This window comes from Perissodus microlepis, chromosome 3 (assembly GCF_051167445.1).
Source record: "Perissodus microlepis isolate ML-2025 ecotype Zambia chromosome 3, ASM5116744v1, whole genome shotgun sequence".
NCBI lineage: Eukaryota > Metazoa > Chordata > Actinopteri > Cichliformes > Cichlidae > Perissodus > Perissodus microlepis.
In genome coordinates, this window is record NC_140463.1 from 13145731 (window position 1) to 13163464 (window position 17734).

At 38.6% G+C, this 17734-nt stretch overlaps 2 protein-coding genes across 3 annotated transcripts; one reads left to right on the forward strand and one right to left on the reverse strand.

The window, feature by feature from the left end:
• Nucleotides 1-892: 892 nt before the first annotated feature.
• Nucleotides 893-5368, forward strand: LOC146390007 (uncharacterized). Of its 2 annotated transcripts, XM_084923125.1 has the most exons (8): nucleotides 893-2301; nucleotides 2914-2956; nucleotides 3051-3160; nucleotides 3710-3864; nucleotides 3964-4087; nucleotides 4262-4369; nucleotides 4450-4499; nucleotides 5252-5368. In XM_084923125.1, exons 1-8 carry the CDS (start codon nucleotides 2287-2289, stop codon nucleotides 5271-5273), a joined length of 627 nt encoding a protein of 208 aa, XP_084779251.1. In that variant the 5' UTR covers nucleotides 893-2286; the 3' UTR covers nucleotides 5274-5368. The 2 variants fall into 2 exon arrangements, with proteins under 2 accessions (XP_084779251.1, XP_084779250.1); XM_084923124.1 differs by having other exon boundaries at nucleotides 893-2956; nucleotides 5252-5366.
• Nucleotides 5369-5882: 514 nt separating this feature from the next.
• On the reverse strand, nucleotides 5883-15673 carry sgms2b (sphingomyelin synthase 2b). The gene is made up of 7 exons (XM_084923116.1): nucleotides 15582-15673; nucleotides 9804-10538; nucleotides 9048-9165; nucleotides 8907-8964; nucleotides 8422-8517; nucleotides 8067-8233; nucleotides 5883-7522 (listed from the first exon to the last, which is right to left on the reverse strand). Exons 2-7 carry the CDS (start codon nucleotides 10319-10321, stop codon nucleotides 7349-7351), a joined length of 1131 nt encoding a protein of 376 aa, XP_084779242.1. The 5' UTR covers nucleotides 10322-10538; nucleotides 15582-15673; the 3' UTR covers nucleotides 5883-7348.
• Between the last annotated feature and the right edge of the window lie 2061 nt (nucleotides 15674-17734).

Sequence of the window (17734 nt, forward strand, 5' to 3'; positions counted from 1 at the left end):
GCCGCCTCTATCGCGTTCGGTGTGAACACACCGTAAGAGACATTTTAGCACAGGGTTTTAAAAATCAGTCAGTTAAACATTTTAGTTTCCCATGTTCATGTGCTACAACCTTTTATATTTGTTTGTTTTCTTAAGTCAAAAAAGTATGGAAGTGTTTACGAATTTTTCAGACTATTTTTGTATAGTTAAATGTAAATGTGATTATGATGGCCTCACTATGGTGAGTTTTCCCTGAAAAGGAAAAGGAAAAATTCTGTGTATTAACAAAAATTGAGTGACTTATTCAGTTATTGATTATTTCTTTTGGAGATTATTTCGTTTTTTGTTTTTTTTTTACCAAATATGTAGATGAACATTTTAATTTTCCTTTTTCAACTTGTGTTACTTGACACTGCCGACTAAGGTGGAGTCAAAAAAGCAGTTTATGTTCTTCTGTTGAGCAAATCCTCAACTCCAGACTTTCTATCCATCCATCAAACCAGATCAGACTTGTGGGTGCTGACTGGGGTCTATCCTAACTGTCAGAAGAGGAAGAGGATGGATGAATGGATAAATATAATTGTTACAGTGCCACCTTGCCTCAATTGCTGTAGTGTTAGCAATTACAGTATGATTTTTTTTCCAGATGAGTCTTGTTAGATTCCGAGGTAGGCTTTGGGGTTTCACTTGTTTGGAACAGCAAAATGTTACAAATCTTACTGTGTGAACTGTGTGCTTAATTTAGATAGTAACATGCTTCCTTGAATAAAAAAATAAATAAAAAGCTTACTAGTACTGAGTTGGACCTCCTTTAGCCTTTAGAACTGCCTTAATTCGACCAGGCAGAAATTCAACAATGTGCTGGAAACATAGCTCAGAGATTTTTCTCCATATTGACATTAAAGCATCGCACAGTTCCTACAGATTTGCTGGTTGCACGTGCATGATGCAAATCTTGGATTTAGAGCATGTTCAAGAAACCAGTTTGAGATTATCTGAGCTTTGTAGCAGTGTGTGTTACCCTGCTGGAAGCACTCATTAGAACAGAATGGGGGAACTCAGTGTCCTGCAGGTTTTAGATGTCTCCTTGAACCAAATGATTCAAAATTACCTCATCAACATGTCTTGAAGTTCTACAGAGGTAATGAACTAATCATTTGGTTGGGATGTGTTGACCTAGAGTAATATCTAAAACTTGCAGGACGGGCCCTTGAGGGCTGGAGTTCCCCACCACCCTGCATTGTTCCCCCCATCCCTCAACTCTTTTTCCTGTGAACACTTTCCTGACGAGCTACACACATCTGTTTTTTACCCATGTGAAAAATAAATAAATATATTCATACACTGCATGAATATATGTTAAAATCTCAAGTGACACAAAAAGAATAATACACTACGCGAGGCTATCACATCACTATCACATTACCAATGCTGGCATCAGCTTTAACCTAGCCCTTGGCCTTTGGGGGGAGTTGTGCTTTCACTAAAATCTGTTTTAAACAATATGTGTTGGATATATTACTAAAACAAAAAAAATATGCCTCATTATTTCCTTTGATGGTTTCTATTGGTGATAATTTAATCGGACGCATCACAGCAAAACACTTCTGACAGTTGTGCCAGCAAAGCCAGAGGGATCCTCACCCCTGACACCAACACTGAACCTGGGGGGGAGTCAGAGAGGGAGGAGTCAAGGGTCGTGGTGAAATACAAAAGAGGATTATATCTGAGTGTTCGTGCACAAAAATGTTCTAAATATAAATGTTTTTTATTGTTAATGGAACGTATTGTGTGGGCATTTCTAGGGCCTGCAAATGTAAATAAAAAAAAGAGTGAAATTGAAAAAACAAAACTGTTTTCCTGTGAAAAACTAACAGTTTAATATCTTAAGGAAATACTTTTCGTCCTGTTTTGGCAGTTTCGATTTATGAAGTAGACTGATGAAAGACAGTATTATGGCCACAGGAATAAAGAGCTCAACCAGCCCCGACTCTCAGGTGATTGAGGTTGTAGATGGTTTACAATCTGAACATTTGGGGGGTTTTGTGGGTGTAGGAGAGAAAACTATGAGGAGAGCACTGGAAGAACCTGAGGGAAGAAAATAGCTGTTTGTTGGGGGGTGGGGAGGTCGAGGGGTTTATAAACATCATGGACACGAGTTCATCTCTACAGTAGAGACGAATCACACTCAAAGACTGTCCTGCCACTCTTCTCCGTGCTAACATCTGAATTAGCCACAAATCTCTAAATCTACTTTTACTTTAGGTTTCTTTCATATATTCCCTCCTTACAGTCAAGGACAGACAGATGCCCGGCATAGAGGTAAGTATTCATTCTAGTGATTATTGTTGTTATTGGATTTTTAATTGAATTATATCAAAGGATATCATGGGTGTATTACCGGCTCTTTGGTCCTTATTTGGGGACTCAAAACTGTTGTACAGTAAAGTCATTGTCATAAATAGTCATATTGATATCACATAAATACAAGGTAATTTCTACAAAACTTATTAATATAACTTAATTTTATTGTAAAGTAAAAAAATGTTTTTTATGTTTTGAATGGTAAATTTCATCATAGTCGTCTTTTAAAATTAAGATTTTCATCTACAAATGATAACAGTTTGGTAAATAAAGATATTCATGGCAACTCAATGACTTTTAGATCAAATATAAATGTAACTAAAATAACAATAAAACAGTTTTAACAGACGAAAGTAAACAGAGTAAAAGTGTCAATCAAATGTAAGTGCTTATAAATCTTTCATTACCTTTTTGTGTTGACAGTTACATATTAATGATAAAGCAATAACCAGTAAATGATCATTTGTAATATATAGTGTAATGCATGCTAAGATGATAATGAAATGTACATTTATTCATTCTGACTGCCTGAGTCACTGTAAACTGTTTGGATTATTGATCTTATTTCAGGAGATGGGACTAAATCCAAACTCTGCAGGGCTGAGCTGTGGCGGTAAAAATCAATAAACATAGATAAAAGTAAGACCATCAAAAAATACATTTTCTGACAACATTTGAAAGTGATTTGTTTCCTTCTTCTGTTTCAGTTAAACTGCAGGCGTACGACTGGTGGCCAGCTGAGCAGCAGCAGTATCTCAATACGACCAGCAGGGGGCAAAATAACACGCCACAGACTCAAAGCACTGCTGCTGATACTGTGAGTGTTTTTATCCCCATCTGTTCACACTGTCAGGATGAGGCCTCGATTCACTTCTGATGAGATGGTTATGTGTGTGTGTGTGTGTGTGTTGAAACCTTCCCTTAAAGCCAGTATGTTCCCTTTCTAACAGAATCAGTGTTAAATGCAGTCCAGGCTTGGGGTCCACTGTCCCCAGGCTGTTTTCATGTGCCTGATGTGTTCAACACAGTGTGTTGAACACATCAGGCACATGGGAAAAAGCTACAAGCTGCTGCTTTCTGTTTCTATTACGATCAAGACTGAGACACCAGGAAATTGCTGGGCAGAGATCAGCAGCCTCGAGGAAGCTGGGAGTGAAGCACCGATAATACACAAAAGGAAATAAATGTATTCATTATACTAGTGAACATCCTGTTACCTGCCATTTAAATTAAACCATCCATTTTCTCAACTATAAATAAATTAATAGTACAATAAATTATTTAAAATGAACTTTTTCGGATTTGTAATCGTTCAATTTCTTTTTTTAAACTAAACGTTTGAGCCTCTCTCCTTGTCTCTCTGCAGTCCGTCCATCCTCTCGTTCCTCTCCTCCTCTACAGCGACAGACACTTCCCCTCTTCCTCTCTGTACAGCCAGCCAATCAGCACTGCTGCTGCTGCCCAGCAGGTCTCCGCCCAGTCCGGGCAGCACACCTGTTACCACAGCAACAGTGCCTTCAGGTGAGCTTGTGGTGGGTTACTAAAGTTGAGCAGTGCTTCTGATGGAAACCAGTGGTGTGAATGAACACTCTGTGCGCTCGTGCCTCTCGCCCTCGGCAGCAGGCAGCCTGTGAAGAAGCCTCTGAACGCCTTCATGCTCTACATGAAGGAGATGAGACACAAAGTGCTGCAGGAAGGCCAGGAGAGAGAGAGCGCCGCCATCAACCGCATCCTGGGCCGCAGGGTGAGAAGCCTGATGATGTCAGAGTGACGCAGGAGTAGGGCAACACAAACACAGTTTCAAAGGGTTTCTTTGGTTGCTGGCAGATGTAGCCCTTTTCACCATTTTTAATGTTTGATGTTTGATTTATGCAACTCTGAGTTTGTTTAATAAGCACTTCCTGTCTCTGTTCCTCAGTGGCACGCTCTGTCCCACTCCGAGCAGTCCAAATATTACGACCTGGCGCAGAAAGAGAGACTCCTCCACATGCAGCTCTACCCTGGATGGTCTGCCCGGGACAATTACGTATGTTCATTTTATTTATCAGAAATTCTCCCTTTGCATGTCTGTGCCTGAAAGCTTCTGCTTCTTTTTTTAATCTTCAGGGTAAAAGGAAGAGGAAGCAGAGCCAGCAGATATCAGGAAGCACTTCCAGGTCGGGTTTTTTTTAATATCTGACAGTCCAGTCATATTCATAAATATAGGACATGATGATATTTGAAGGATTTTGGAATTAGTGTAAGTGAATATATGCCAAAAATTCAAATTACATGTAAAACACAAAAATATAACAATAAAATAGAACAGTGTTTTATTTCCCTTTTTAATAATAAATGTATTTATTTTATCAGTGTGTGCTCAGATATGGAGTTTTATGGGAATATTTTTAACTTGCCTACACTGAGACTTTTTTAATGTACAGATCCTGATTCTCCCAGTAAAACTTTCAGTTTTATATATTTAACAGTTTTTGAAACATTTAGGAAGTGAGCTGCAGTTATTTTTAAATAAATATATTTAATGGCCAAATAAACAAATAATATTTAAATAAATTTTTTATGACACTCTTATTAATTACATACATCAGCTGGTTTTAAATAATTTTAATTTTACAATGGTTTTGTACTAATTACATTGCTTTTTTATTATACTGAGTTTGCTTTTAGTCAGTGAGCACCTGCCTGTACATGGAAACGAATAATAAACACTGGCATTTACACACCAGGGGGCGCTGCAGAGAAGTGTTAATAATTAACCTAAAGTTTCTTTAAACTATAAAAGTGATACACTGGGGTTTAGTATGAAATAATTACTGTGAATAAACTCATAAAAGCTGAGATTTTAACCACGTGTGTAAAACTATTTTCTGTGAAATACATACAAATCTTTTCTGTTTGTTTACTGCAGCTGGACTCTGAATGCTGGATGAGAGCTCTCAAGAGACAGCGGGGGTGGGTGGGGTGTAAATCAGACAATGACAAACAACTACAATGTAATAAAACGGCATGCATGACTTTTCTGTCTGCGTGTTTGTTTCTTTGGCTGTGAACTCCTCCTACACGATGAGGAGTGGCGCACAGGTATATCTTAGGTTAATCATCATAGCACCTAACTAAATGTAGTTTCTCAGTATGTCAACAGCACGAACAGACCAAACAACACCACTGTGGCCATGTAGCAGTAATGTTATTGTGTATGCAGGCTTATTGGTGCTACCCAAAACTTTAAAATAGTCAAAATTAAAATAAATCCTCAGATTTTTTTTAAATTGAAACCCACTGAGAAAATGACTTGAATCCTTATGAAATGACTGCTCAACTTGCCTACTTTTTATCTCTGCTTAAACTGTTAAGTAGTTTAATTTGTCCCAAAAAGTGGACGTAGTGTTTTCAGTGAGAGAAACGCTTTGACAGAAGGAATAAACTTTCTGAGATTTCCTTACGTGGATGATGGTGAACATTCATCAATACACTTTCATTCGTATTTTCCAATCATAAATCTTTATCTTAAGTTATGATCGTTACACGCTAAACAATAATGTCACTAAACAAACAACCTCTGCAATCTTTTCCTGAAAGATTTATGACTTTACAGCTGATAACTGCCTAGTTCGCATATTATTAAGTTTTTATTTTAACTTAAAAGCCATGACGGTCAGAACAATTAACACTGATATCACAACACAACAACTCAGTTCTTCCTGATACTGCAATGCTGGTTTTGTGACTTACAGAGAATAAAAGCAAATAAATAAATATAACAAAACTTTTTAGAACAAGTCCTAAGCCAAATCTGGATGAAAACATGATAAAAATTGAAATGACAAGCATTCACATGGAATTTACTTTCACATTTTTGACACGTCTGAGGCTTCTTTTGTTCAGTTTTGCAGCATTTTCACGAGTAACCTACAGTTTATTTAAGGTGACAGAAGAAAAGAAAAAATACAGCTGACAAACAGTTAATGATTCTGAAAGTTGGCCAAAAGAAAGTGGACATTTAAGGATGTGGGTCTTAAAGAGACAGGAGCTTTTTTTTTCCCTCCAGAGAAGATGTATATGTGAATTGTATGTAGTAGTCCATCTTTAAAACAGAAATATTTAACCATAGTAAACAGTTCTGTGCTCAAAATAAGTCTTTTATTATCAAAGCAAACGTGTGATTGTGGCAGTGTGTTCAAGTCAACATTGGCAAAATGTGAAGAAACATGTTTATAAAACTGTGGAGCTTTCTGGCACAACGACCTTCATTATTAATGCTTTACTAGGTACATTAGGTAGAATCAAAGTTTGCAGTAAGGTTTTCTTTCACTGATTGATATGGCATTTAAAAAAAACACCCACCATTAACTCAGTGCCTTAACACTTAACATTCAGACTTGAAAATATAACTTAAACAACAACAACAATCAAGAACATAAAGCTACAAAAACAAATTAATTGACACTGATGAGGACCCGCCTGGAGCTAGCACTGAGAATTTGAACCACTTTAAACCACCACAGCCAGAAGGAACTGTAATACTTAAGGGTTTAGTTTATTTTGTGGGAGGTTGCACATCCAGAAACAACAACACGGCTAGTTTAGATTTAGTCTTTTTTTACCATTTGTATGTGCAGCTTCATTTTCCTTAAGTATACCCCAAAGATATAATTAGCACAGTTAGCAACAATCCAGACTGAAAAATACAACACAGCTTAGAAGTTTAGCTTTGGCACCACTCTCAGACTAGCTTACAAAAAAATAGTGTCTTTTCTTGTTGGCAGGTTTATGTCATGGATGCTGAAGACATTAAAAATGTTGTTTCTGATAAAGAGCTAGAGCTAATAATGTAAACGCACTGTCTCTTCCTCCTGTGAGTCCTCAGTACAAATATGCTGATTCCAATAAATAACCTGAAGGTAAAGTCTCATGTCCACCTCTGTCCATCCGTCCTCTTCAGGAGTCAGGGAGGACAGATGCTGCTGTCATCAGGTCACTTATCTCCCCTCCCCTTTGTCCTCACTTAACTATCATACCTGTCCACTATACTGTATCTCCGTCTGCATGAGGTAGTAGGGATGGGCACCGGCCACCCAAACTCAACGGGAACAGTAGCCTTGACGTTCCCTTCCAGGAATTTGAAGATCCGGTTCCACCAGGTCCTAGTCAGGTACTTGTTGGGTTCCTGATTGTGTACCTGACAGAGCACCAGAAGTTAGAAGAAACAGTTGTTGTTTTCAGTCAATTTTGAAGTCACTCAGATTTGAACTTGTCCGAGATTTTTAGTAGATGCAGCTATGGTATGAGTTTAAAACTCTTTATGTATCTTTATCTTAATGTAATAATACCTGACACAGTGAAATAACAATAGGCCAAAACAAGATGGCCCAACACAAACACATTCCAAACAAAAAGTGTATACAAAAATGTATAACAAATTATATATACTATGTCCTATCGGCCTTCTCATTTAAATTCATTCCTCCATTTCAAATGCTTTCGTTATTCCTGCAAGTGTTTCGTGCTTCATGACTAGCATTTTGTTGCCTGTCCATCATGCTGCTGCTGCTTCTCTATTTGTTATGGAGGTGTGTTGGTTTAAAAATGAGATTGTATGTTTTCATCTGGTCCTAATCTTGTCTGACTAATTGAAGCAGCTGAAAGAATCCTAAAACCCCAGAACACTGAATAAAGCCAGGAGATGGTGGTACGAGGCCATAACTCAGTGTGTGTCTACTCACATGTGATTCCAGCATGGCGTAGTACCACCGGAAGGTCCAGTTGACGACAAAGTATGCAACCACCACATCGATGCTGTAGTGTTCGTGGCCGAGGAGGATGCAGATGAGTCCAAATATGCTCAGGAAAAAGCAGAACCAACGATACCACCAGAACCTGGGCGGACAGTCTGAACACAAACAGGGAATACTAATAAAGCAACATGCACAAATTAGTTTAATACTACGGCTAAGTAGTAAAATCAGGGTAATGTGAAGTTAAGTGTCTATTATTTCACGTCGGCATGAGTTTATTCGTGATAAGTTGCATATCAATGTGTGTGATCATGTAAAAATAAATAGGTGTGTGGTTACTCACACTCCTTGATGAAGAGGTAGGACAGCCTCAGCATGATGGTGTGACCGCTGTACAAATAGTCTCCACACAAGATGTGAGAGCCGGTCACATTCAAACCTGAAGACACGAAGAAATGCAGCGTTTTATGTTGAAATAATTATTCATTTCACATGATTAAGAAAGATGCAGAACTTTTAAAGAAACTCTGCACATTAATGTTGAGTGGACTCGTTTTCTAATGTAACCTTAGCTGATGTTGAAAATTGTTGGTGGTGAGAACGAGGCTCCCTGGTGTGAGTGAGCATAAATGTTACATCAGTACTCCTTCTGTATGAATAAAACCCACTGATGATCAATGTCAGATGCCCTAATCACCGCTGTGTATGCCACAGTGCAATGCAGCAGTGTCCGGTGCTTGAATACACTAGTGTTTCCTGTGAGTCAGTGTTCAGCTACAAGCCAAATACTAAAAACTTACTGTACATATTTTATAAATCTAGTTTTACCTCCTCCTGAGACCATCCGGAGAATCCGCCACATTTTCTCCGTCACATTGTCGTAGAGCTGCATGGACAGGACAAACGATCTTTAACTGAAGAAGGGTGACTAGTGAACAGGTGAGTGTACTTAGGTGCACCTTTACATACCTTTGGAGCGCACTCTAAGTGTTTTCCAGGTACCGGCAGGGTGGTGATGTACATGGTGATGCAGCGATACAGGTAGAGCGTCGCAATCATGAAGAAACACCGCCGAGCCACGATCGCTCTGCAGACAATAACATAAAAGTGTTTTTTCAGTGAGATTCCAGTCCGTGTGCCAAAGGACAGTTTGGCAAGAAACTGAACCCCGTTCACAGCTGAATGAGACAAAGCACTAAGTAACCCCGGGGATAACTGGGGGAACACTGTATATAAGAACCAGTCCATTTATTAAGTACTGCAAAAATCTGAGGGAGAAATAAAATTGACTACAACAGAGAGTGGGGACCCAAGATGGAAAACTCCCAGCATTTTATGTGTTTCTAACACAACCACGAGGTAATTAAACATAATTCACTAGCATAACCAGAGATGCTGACAATAACAACAAGTTAGGAATTAGTGACTTGCCTCTGCCACAGATCAAAACACCTTTGCAATCAGGAGATGAGGGAAAACTTTCTCTGTCGGAAAATCCCTGTAGTGATTGCTAAATGCACTGGAGCAAGCCTCACCAACGCTCCGTCAACTACAATTAAACGACGTAATGCATGACACTGTGAAACTCGTGCTCTGCAAGAATGTGAGTTTAAAAGATAGAGGGAAGTCGAGACGCTAAATCACACTGACGTTTACTCCATAAGGGAGGGGAATTGGGCTTGGGTGCAGTATGAGTGTTAGTACACCTTCAATCCTTAGTATTACCTGTGTTTAAGTGCCAGCCACTGGACGAGCCACAATCCACAGAGAGTCAAGCCACAGGCCTCTGTTGCTTTGAAGGCCCAGGGCACTCGATCAATGTAGTCGAAGAACTTGTCAGGAAGCGGCGGAATCACAGATTTGTCAGGCACCCGTTCATGGATGATAACGATTATGACAGCGTTGAAGACGAGGGCGAAGAAGGCATAGATAAAGGACACGCCCGTTTTCCACCACTCTTTAGGGAGAGGGTCGTCTGACTCCTTGGTGATCTTGTCGTAGTCGCAGCGTTGCTGTATCTTGTTGCACAGCGAGTTTATCAGCTGGTTCTCTTTCAGCACTTCAGTAATTTTTCTGTGCCTGCCTTTGCCATCACCATCGAGAACATCCTCAGAATGAGGTGCCCGGGAGATGTGGTGAGTATGGTTGGGCACCTTCGTAGACTGAGGAGGTGAAGGCGGATCTGTCGAAATCACCTCTATGCAGTTTTTATCATCTTCCTGGATCAGTTCTGATGCTGCCATTGAAGTCTTTGGCAAATAAGTTCTCTGATTTATGTGAAAAAGTTTAATGAGTTCTTTGATCACTCACAAGAGTGAGCTTCTGTGTCAATAATCAAGAAGTCAGACTGTCATCAGCGATTGAGCTCCTTGGTCTGCAAACCATTTGGTATTAACGACAGAGCAGCGATCCTCAGTATTTGCAGTGACGTCACAGAGAAAGCAGGTGACCGGCGTAAACCTGAAAAAAAAGAAGACCATGAGTAAAAAAATAACTACAACTACAACTCTGTTATGAGTTATCAGTAAGGATCTTATATAGACTCGCATTAGTACACCTACATAACCCAAACAGTTTCACTACGTCGTACATCTGCAGTGAAATAACGTACGTTACAAAAACAGAAACTAAGATAGACATTGCATGTTGAGCGTGTCAGAATCAGATTACATTAGAGTTTAGATAACAATAATCAGATGAACATACAGCATCTGCCCTTCTCATCCATCAGATAAAGTTTTTGAGCTGAATCTTCAGGAACAACAATGATTTTCAAGAACTCTCCTTTCACTCACCAAGCTTCACGCTACACCTGCAGTGTGGGTTTGTCTTATGTTAGCGCCATCACCATTAGCCCAGATCTTTACTGTGCAGTCTAGTGAGCAGCAATCGCAGCACTCATGTGTAGTCACAACCCTCGATCAACAAATCAAAGGAATTTTTAAAGAGTGTCTGAACCACGAGCTGCAACTCTGCCTCGAGAATGCTCTCATCTCTGCGAGTTCAGCGAGCTCAGCAAGTTGAGCGGGGTCACTAAACTGCATCTCTCTCTCTGACAAACACACACATACACACAAATCTTGTACCAGGTATTTACTTTAAAGTGCAAATTGTACTTTTTCATTAGACCTACTCCATAACCTCAGCCCAGAAACCTAACCTGTCTTACATTGACACTACAAATTTCTCTCTGCTTCTTTTTCTGCTGCCATTTCTCAAATTGACTGGAAGTTCACGGATCAACTTAAAAAGACGAACTCCGCTGCCAGTTCTTGCTTTGGTGGTGAAATTGAAATAGTCACACTGGGAACACTATCAGCTGCTTGTGTGGAGGCTCTACATGTGTTCAACACAGAAGTACAGATTAATCTTTAAATGCATTGTTGTACAACACAGGTACTCATTCTGGTCTCCCTTACAAACTTAAGTCCCCAAAATACTGGTAATACCAGCTCGCACACTATCATGTAACTCTCTTAAAAGCAGACCTTTACCATCCATCCATCCAACCTTTTTCTGTTTATCCATTTCAGGGTCACAGCAAGTTATTCTGTTCCCTCTTAGGACATTAAGTCCTCACAGAGTGACTGTAGACAGACTTACGTCCCCACAATGTCAGTAATACTGGTATACACACACCTACACCCGGAAGCCCACATGACTCCAGAGAATTTGGCCTTTAGTAACCTGAGGACGACACTCCCTGCAAAGCCAACACGCCCACACAAACACAGTGTGTGAACCCACAGCTGCTGACACGTTCTGACAGCACGCCACCTGGAACAGACACCGCCATTTCAAGTCTTCACCTTCAGGATCAGTATCTGCTGATAATGTGCTGATAAACCTCCCACGCCCTTCCTCGTTCAAGAAGCAAGGCGTGGTTTGACAAATAACAAAATGATCATTAAACTTCTGTTTAAAAACATAAAAACTGGGCCAGCATTAGAAACGAACATGACTATTCAATGAATCCAAGTTCATAGTTTGATACTGACTTACATGTTATTTGAAATTATAAGGATTTATTCATCGACTTCTAAAATAAAATGTGCACTTGTAAACCCACTGCTGATAAATTCCTCCTGAGTGTGTTGCCTTTCTACCAACACTTCACACAGGAGTGCATGTCTGACATCACCTGTGTGTGAGCATCGCCATGTGAATGTTTTCTAACCAGGCTCACCCGACAGAATTACTCAGGCAAGACGTTTTCATGAAAATAAACTGTTCACAGCTGTATGAAAGATGCTGAATGATAACTAGAGTTAGTTTTAAGCTTCTTCTTCTTTTTTCCCCCTAATATACACTGACAGAAACCCCCCCACAAACAAACTATGTTTAGTTTTTTTGTTGTTGTATTTTAAATAAGTTCTTTAATTGTAGTTTTTTGTGTCTGAAACTGGTCTCTCCTGTCAATGAGACAGCCTCAATGGGTTTATCCTATAAATAAAGGTTAAATAAAAAATTCTATTTCACAGTTTACTTTCACAAAAAACTATAGTTTTTAACAGAATCATGAATATTTGTATTCACTGGTGCCAAATCGAACAAATCTTCAGAAATAAACATACTATTTCATATAAAAATCTCTAAAAATGGAACAAATATAAGTCTTCAGTTGGATTAAAATTAGGAATTCAATCAGAAGCCATTTGAAAAATAAAGGTTTATAAACATTAAACCTAAACCTTGGCTGTACAAACTTAAATTTAGGTTTATAACCTGAACTTACTTCTTAAGTCACTTATTACACAGAAAACTATGTGAAAAATGAGATAAGACACTATATTCTTTATTTAACCTTACATGGATGTTCCTGTCTTACAGCAATATAAGAATAGCTTAAATTAAGTGGAATAGAAGTAGATAAAATACAATACGGAAGTAAATAAAAACATCAGTAGCTCCAAAAGTAAAGATTTCTATGAAATTACCGGAAAAGTTGAACTTTTTTGTAGAAAAAAAGTAGTAAAGTAGAAAAAGTTGAATATAATACAATAAAATGATTCTATAACATGACTATAGCTGTCATTGTAGTTTCTAGGTCCCCAGCCCCAGTTAGCAGCTGGTGGCACTGTAACATATTTGAACTGATAACTGTGTTTATGGAATACGTTTAACTGTGTAGCACTTCTGTCACCAACCAGCAAGATTTAAGCATCCAGTCGAACATCCCACACCCCTGATACTTTTAGGGAACCAATCATGTTGCGAAAAACAAAAACCCTAAAGAAAAAAAAGAGTAACTGTGTCCCTACGAACAGCAAATACTGAAAAATCCAAATAACTACCTTTTTATACTTTGTCCCAAACACAACTCCTGCTGCCCACCATCAGTTGCTCTGCCCTGAATGAACCTTTATTTGCTTTTCTGCTCCTGTTTGGTTTCATTTTAGCATCATTGTGTCAAAAGCTCCACTTTCTGACCTGAACTGGCAGAAAAGTGGCCTCTGCTCAACTACCAAGCTACATCCTGTTTACAGAGCAGCAGAAATGAAGTCTAATCGAGTTACAGGCATGAGAATTCAATTTCACCAAGTTAGAGCTGATTCATTAACCCGGGACACACGAGTTTTACACTGCTGCAAAGCGCCCAGCTTACCTCACTGAGATAGTAAGATAAGGAATATTTTTATCTTTCACTCACCAGAGAATGTGTTTAGCCAAAAAAGCATGAAATTCAGTCACAAGGATTTAAAACAGAACCAATGGTCACACTGTGAGAAGAGCAGGCTTCATAACAGCCTATGTACTTACTGAAATGTCAAATGAGTAAACTTACCATCGTTTAAACAAATAAAAGTAACACAAAGATGTAATATTGTAATATAGTGTTATAGAAAACACATAAATGACCTCATTAAAGTGCTGGAACTGATAGATACAGTCACATTTCTATCAGACTTATTTGTCTGACCAGCTGATTAATGATTCACTTGTTTTTAGAGCAACATAATGTTTACAGTCACTGGCCACTTTTTTTTTTTTTTTTTAAGGTACACCTGATAAATTGCTCATGACTTTGAATGTGACATTGATGTTTATGCAAGATGGGCTGATCTGCTGGGATTTTCACACACAACCACCTCTGGGTTTTACAGGGAACCATCCAAAGAAGATAAAATATTGAGTTAGCGGCGGCTCAGAGGAGAGTGACCACACAGGAGAATGAGTCGAGTACCCACTTATTACAACCAAAGTATGCAGGAGAGCATTTATGAATGCATGCAACATGTGGAACTTTGAAGAAGATAGGCTGCAGCAGCAGAAAACCACACAGGGCACCGCTCCTGTCAGCTAAGAACGGGAATCTGAGGCTACTTTTCGATGGTACAGTCGGAATATGGCATAAACAACAGGAAAGCGTGGACCCATCCAGCCTTATATCAACAGTTTAGGCTCCTAATGGTGTGATTTGGTATGGGGCACAGCTTGCTTGGCACACTTTGGGCCCCTTATAATTCAATGAGCATCATGTAAACACTACAGCCTACCTGACCATGTCCATCCTTTTATGACGATGGCTGCTTCCAGCAGGATAATACACTGTGTTACAAAGCTTAAATCATCTCAAACTGCTTTCATTCAAACTCACTGTACTCAGATGGTCTGCACAATTACCAGATCTCCATCTAACAGAGCACCTTTGGGATGTGCAGCCAAATAAATCTGCACCAACTGTGTGAAGCTAAATGTCCTCCTTGAATCTGTGCCACAAGGAATTTATGGCAAAAAGGAGTCCAGCCTGGTATCTATTAAAGTGGCTAGAGACACAAGCTGGAAGTATTATACTGATACCTGCCAATTAATCCTTTATACCAGCTGAATTAAACACAATGAAAACACATCTAATACGCAAGTGTTGAATTAAAAACTCAACAGAAAGGCAGGAATGACATGTTTAAAAATGTGCCACAAAACAGCAAACAGCCACGAACTTTGGGTAAACTTTCTGCTAATTAATGACTTATTAGCCAATCAACAACTGATCGATTAATTGGTCTGAAAATCCCATTAGCACAAAATTAACAAAAGTAAGAAGGAAGTAATTTTAAGCTTTACTTTGATAAACAGAAGTTAAAATTAGTTCACGTTAAATAATTTCCAGCAACTAAAAACAAACGTTTCGTGACTCTTTGACGAGTCTGATATGGATTAACTGGTTTATCATTTAAAATGTGTTTGAACCGCACTCTCTGATAGAACAAGTACAAATTCACACAAAATAAATGGTGTGAACATATCAAAACCGTGAAAACCTACTCCGATTTAACGTTAAAAGTCACATTTCGTGTCCACGGCTTCGGTAAGTCAGTGTACGTCTCACATTTTAACTGGTGCAACGTAAACAGGAACTCAAACACACCTGTCGGAAGGTGCACGCGCGTTTCTCCTTCGTTTTAGGTATAAAACAGGTTAAAACAATTGTTAAAAAAGTTTTAACAAAAGAAAAACAAAACTTCAGTTTGTGCGCGCGAAGACGGACAAAAACAAGACTACCTTTTTGTCACCTTTCCCTCCACTTTTTTACCTCCTCCTGTTCCTCCTCTTCCGTCTCCTGGTTAAGTGACACCAAGGTTCATCTGCACGAGCCTCTGTGTGCTGGCGAGAAACTGCGCCCCGCCTCCACATGTCCCTCGTTTGACTCCAAATATGGTGAAGCTGCTTCCGCCTGCATCGCGAAACCGTCCGCTGACTCAACTCGAAACGGGCCGTGACTCACCTGAGATCGACTTCTCTCGCGGGACCTTCCGTCAAACGGAGAGACGGATGTACGGAAGCTCGTTTTTACCAGAAAAGTTAAAATAATAAAACTAAAAATAAACATTTACAGCTTGACAGAATCAAAGTTGTGATGATGAGAAAAAGAATGAGGCTGCCAATGAAACATTTTTCATTTCCTAATTAGGTAATGAATGAAGGCGACATTCGTCTAAGTGATGTCAGCATTCCTAGTAACACCTCAGGTATGCAGGTAAAGAAACAAAAGCCGGTCATGGCAGAAAAACAAACATTTAATTCACTGAGTCACTTTTAATCTTGAAGTAAATGATTAAACAATGTAGGCAAAAAAAAAAGGACTATTTATAGGTTTTATTTTTATAAGTATTAATTGTATATGAATAAATTGACATTGCTATTATTTTAATATAAATCTTTTACACTAATATGTTTTCTGCATGTATTTGGACCAAATTAATACCATAAATCAGAGATGTTAAGCTAATTTTACATCTGAGGCCACATACAGCTGGGGGGGCAGACACATTTAAATCTCTGTGATATCTCAATATAAAAGCGTTAAAGAAATGCTCCTTTAGATAATGAAACAAAATATCTCACTGTGACTTTTTTTTTTTAGCTTAAGTTTGTAAGAATTTGTAAATTACAGAAAAAATTCTGGTAGGTCACCAGACTTGTCTATACACTTTCTGTTAATAAACCTTTTTATGTGTACTCATTGCAAAACCAGTCAACTGTTAGAAACAGTTGCAGAGTGTGCTCTGCAGTTGTTTAGGAATGTGTACGAATAGCCACGGGGAGGTCTTTGAAAAGCTGTAAAATATGAAATCACAGTTAAAAGCCCAAAATGTGTCTTCCTTTACACTTTACACTCAAAAGCTTCCGGTGGGCCTGAGTGGAGTGTGGTTGAGTCTGGCATCTGGGCTTTATGTTTGACACCCTGCCTTAAATGGACTGTAGTAAAAGTAAATCAGTTTTAAAATATGCATTCAAAAATGAACCAGTTTAAAAGTTAGAGGCATATAAATGATAAATAAGTCAAAAACACATACATATAATAGGAAAAAATGTGGATATGGACAATAAGCTAAACTTCGTAAAATTCACAAAAACTATTTGTGAACTGATTAAAGTATTTAGTCAACTCATTTTATTCAGCACATCTAAATAGCAAACACCAAAGTGATGTACAGCATGTAAATATATCAAAATCAATTCATAAAACGATAATCTACAAATTAAAGATGCAAAGATACAAATGAAGTGTTAAGTGCTGTCTAATGACAAATAAAAATAAAACTAAAAAAACCAATAAAAAGACTCATTTGAAAAGAGCCATGTTTTAAGCCTGCTTTTAAATACTGTTAGTGAGTGAGGTAAGTGACATATCTGAACAGCAAGACACTAAAAACTGAGAATGCTCGCTCAGTTGTACGAGTCAGTTGTATGTGTCAGTCGGGACTCTGCAATTAGTAAAAACCTCACCGAGGGGTGTGAGACACTGTACTGTAAGAGATCTGATAAATATTCTGGAGCATACCCATGCAAGCACTTACATGTGAGTAACCATGTTTTAAAATAGATCTCGTACGTCACAGGATGCAAGTGTAACGACATAAAAACAGGCCAATGAAATTATTATTTTTGTTATTATTATAATTATCATTGTTAGTGATTTATTATTGAAATTGTCTCATTTCTCGTTGGGTTGTAATACCAGATGGTTCCACGAGAGCGAGCTCACTGTCGACTAAAACCAAACACACTGAACTGAATCAGATCCTCTCAGTATATATACACAGTGACCACTTAATGTCCAGGGCCAGCTGTTAGAGTTAATATGTTTGTATCTGGAGGTTATGTTTCAGCAAATGTGAGATCATTTGCAAAAAAAAGTCAAAATTATCCTA

Bases quoted from the DNA above. Each gene is read 5' to 3' on its own strand.
- LOC146390007 (XM_084923124.1), top strand. From the start codon at position 2,824: ATGCATGCTAAGATGATAATGAAATGTACATTTATTCATTCTGACTGC. The intron at 2,957-3,050 runs GTAAAAATCAAT...CTTCTGTTTCAG, and splicing joins TGCAGGGCTGAGCTGTGGCG to TTAAACTGCAGGCGTACGAC. The intron at 3,161-3,709 runs GTGAGTGTTTTT...GTCTCTCTGCAG, and splicing joins AAAGCACTGCTGCTGATACT to TCCGTCCATCCTCTCGTTCC.
- sgms2b (XM_084923116.1), bottom strand. From the start codon at position 10,321: ATGGCAGCATCAGAACTGATCCAGGAAGATGATAAAAACTGCATAGAG. The intron at 9,166-9,803 runs GTAATACTAAGG...TATTGTCTGCAG, and splicing joins TGGCTGGCACTTAAACACAG to AGCGATCGTGGCTCGGCGGT. The intron at 7,523-8,066 runs GTGAGTAGACAC...GTGCTCTGTCAG, and splicing joins ACGCCATGCTGGAATCACAT to GTACACAATCAGGAACCCAA.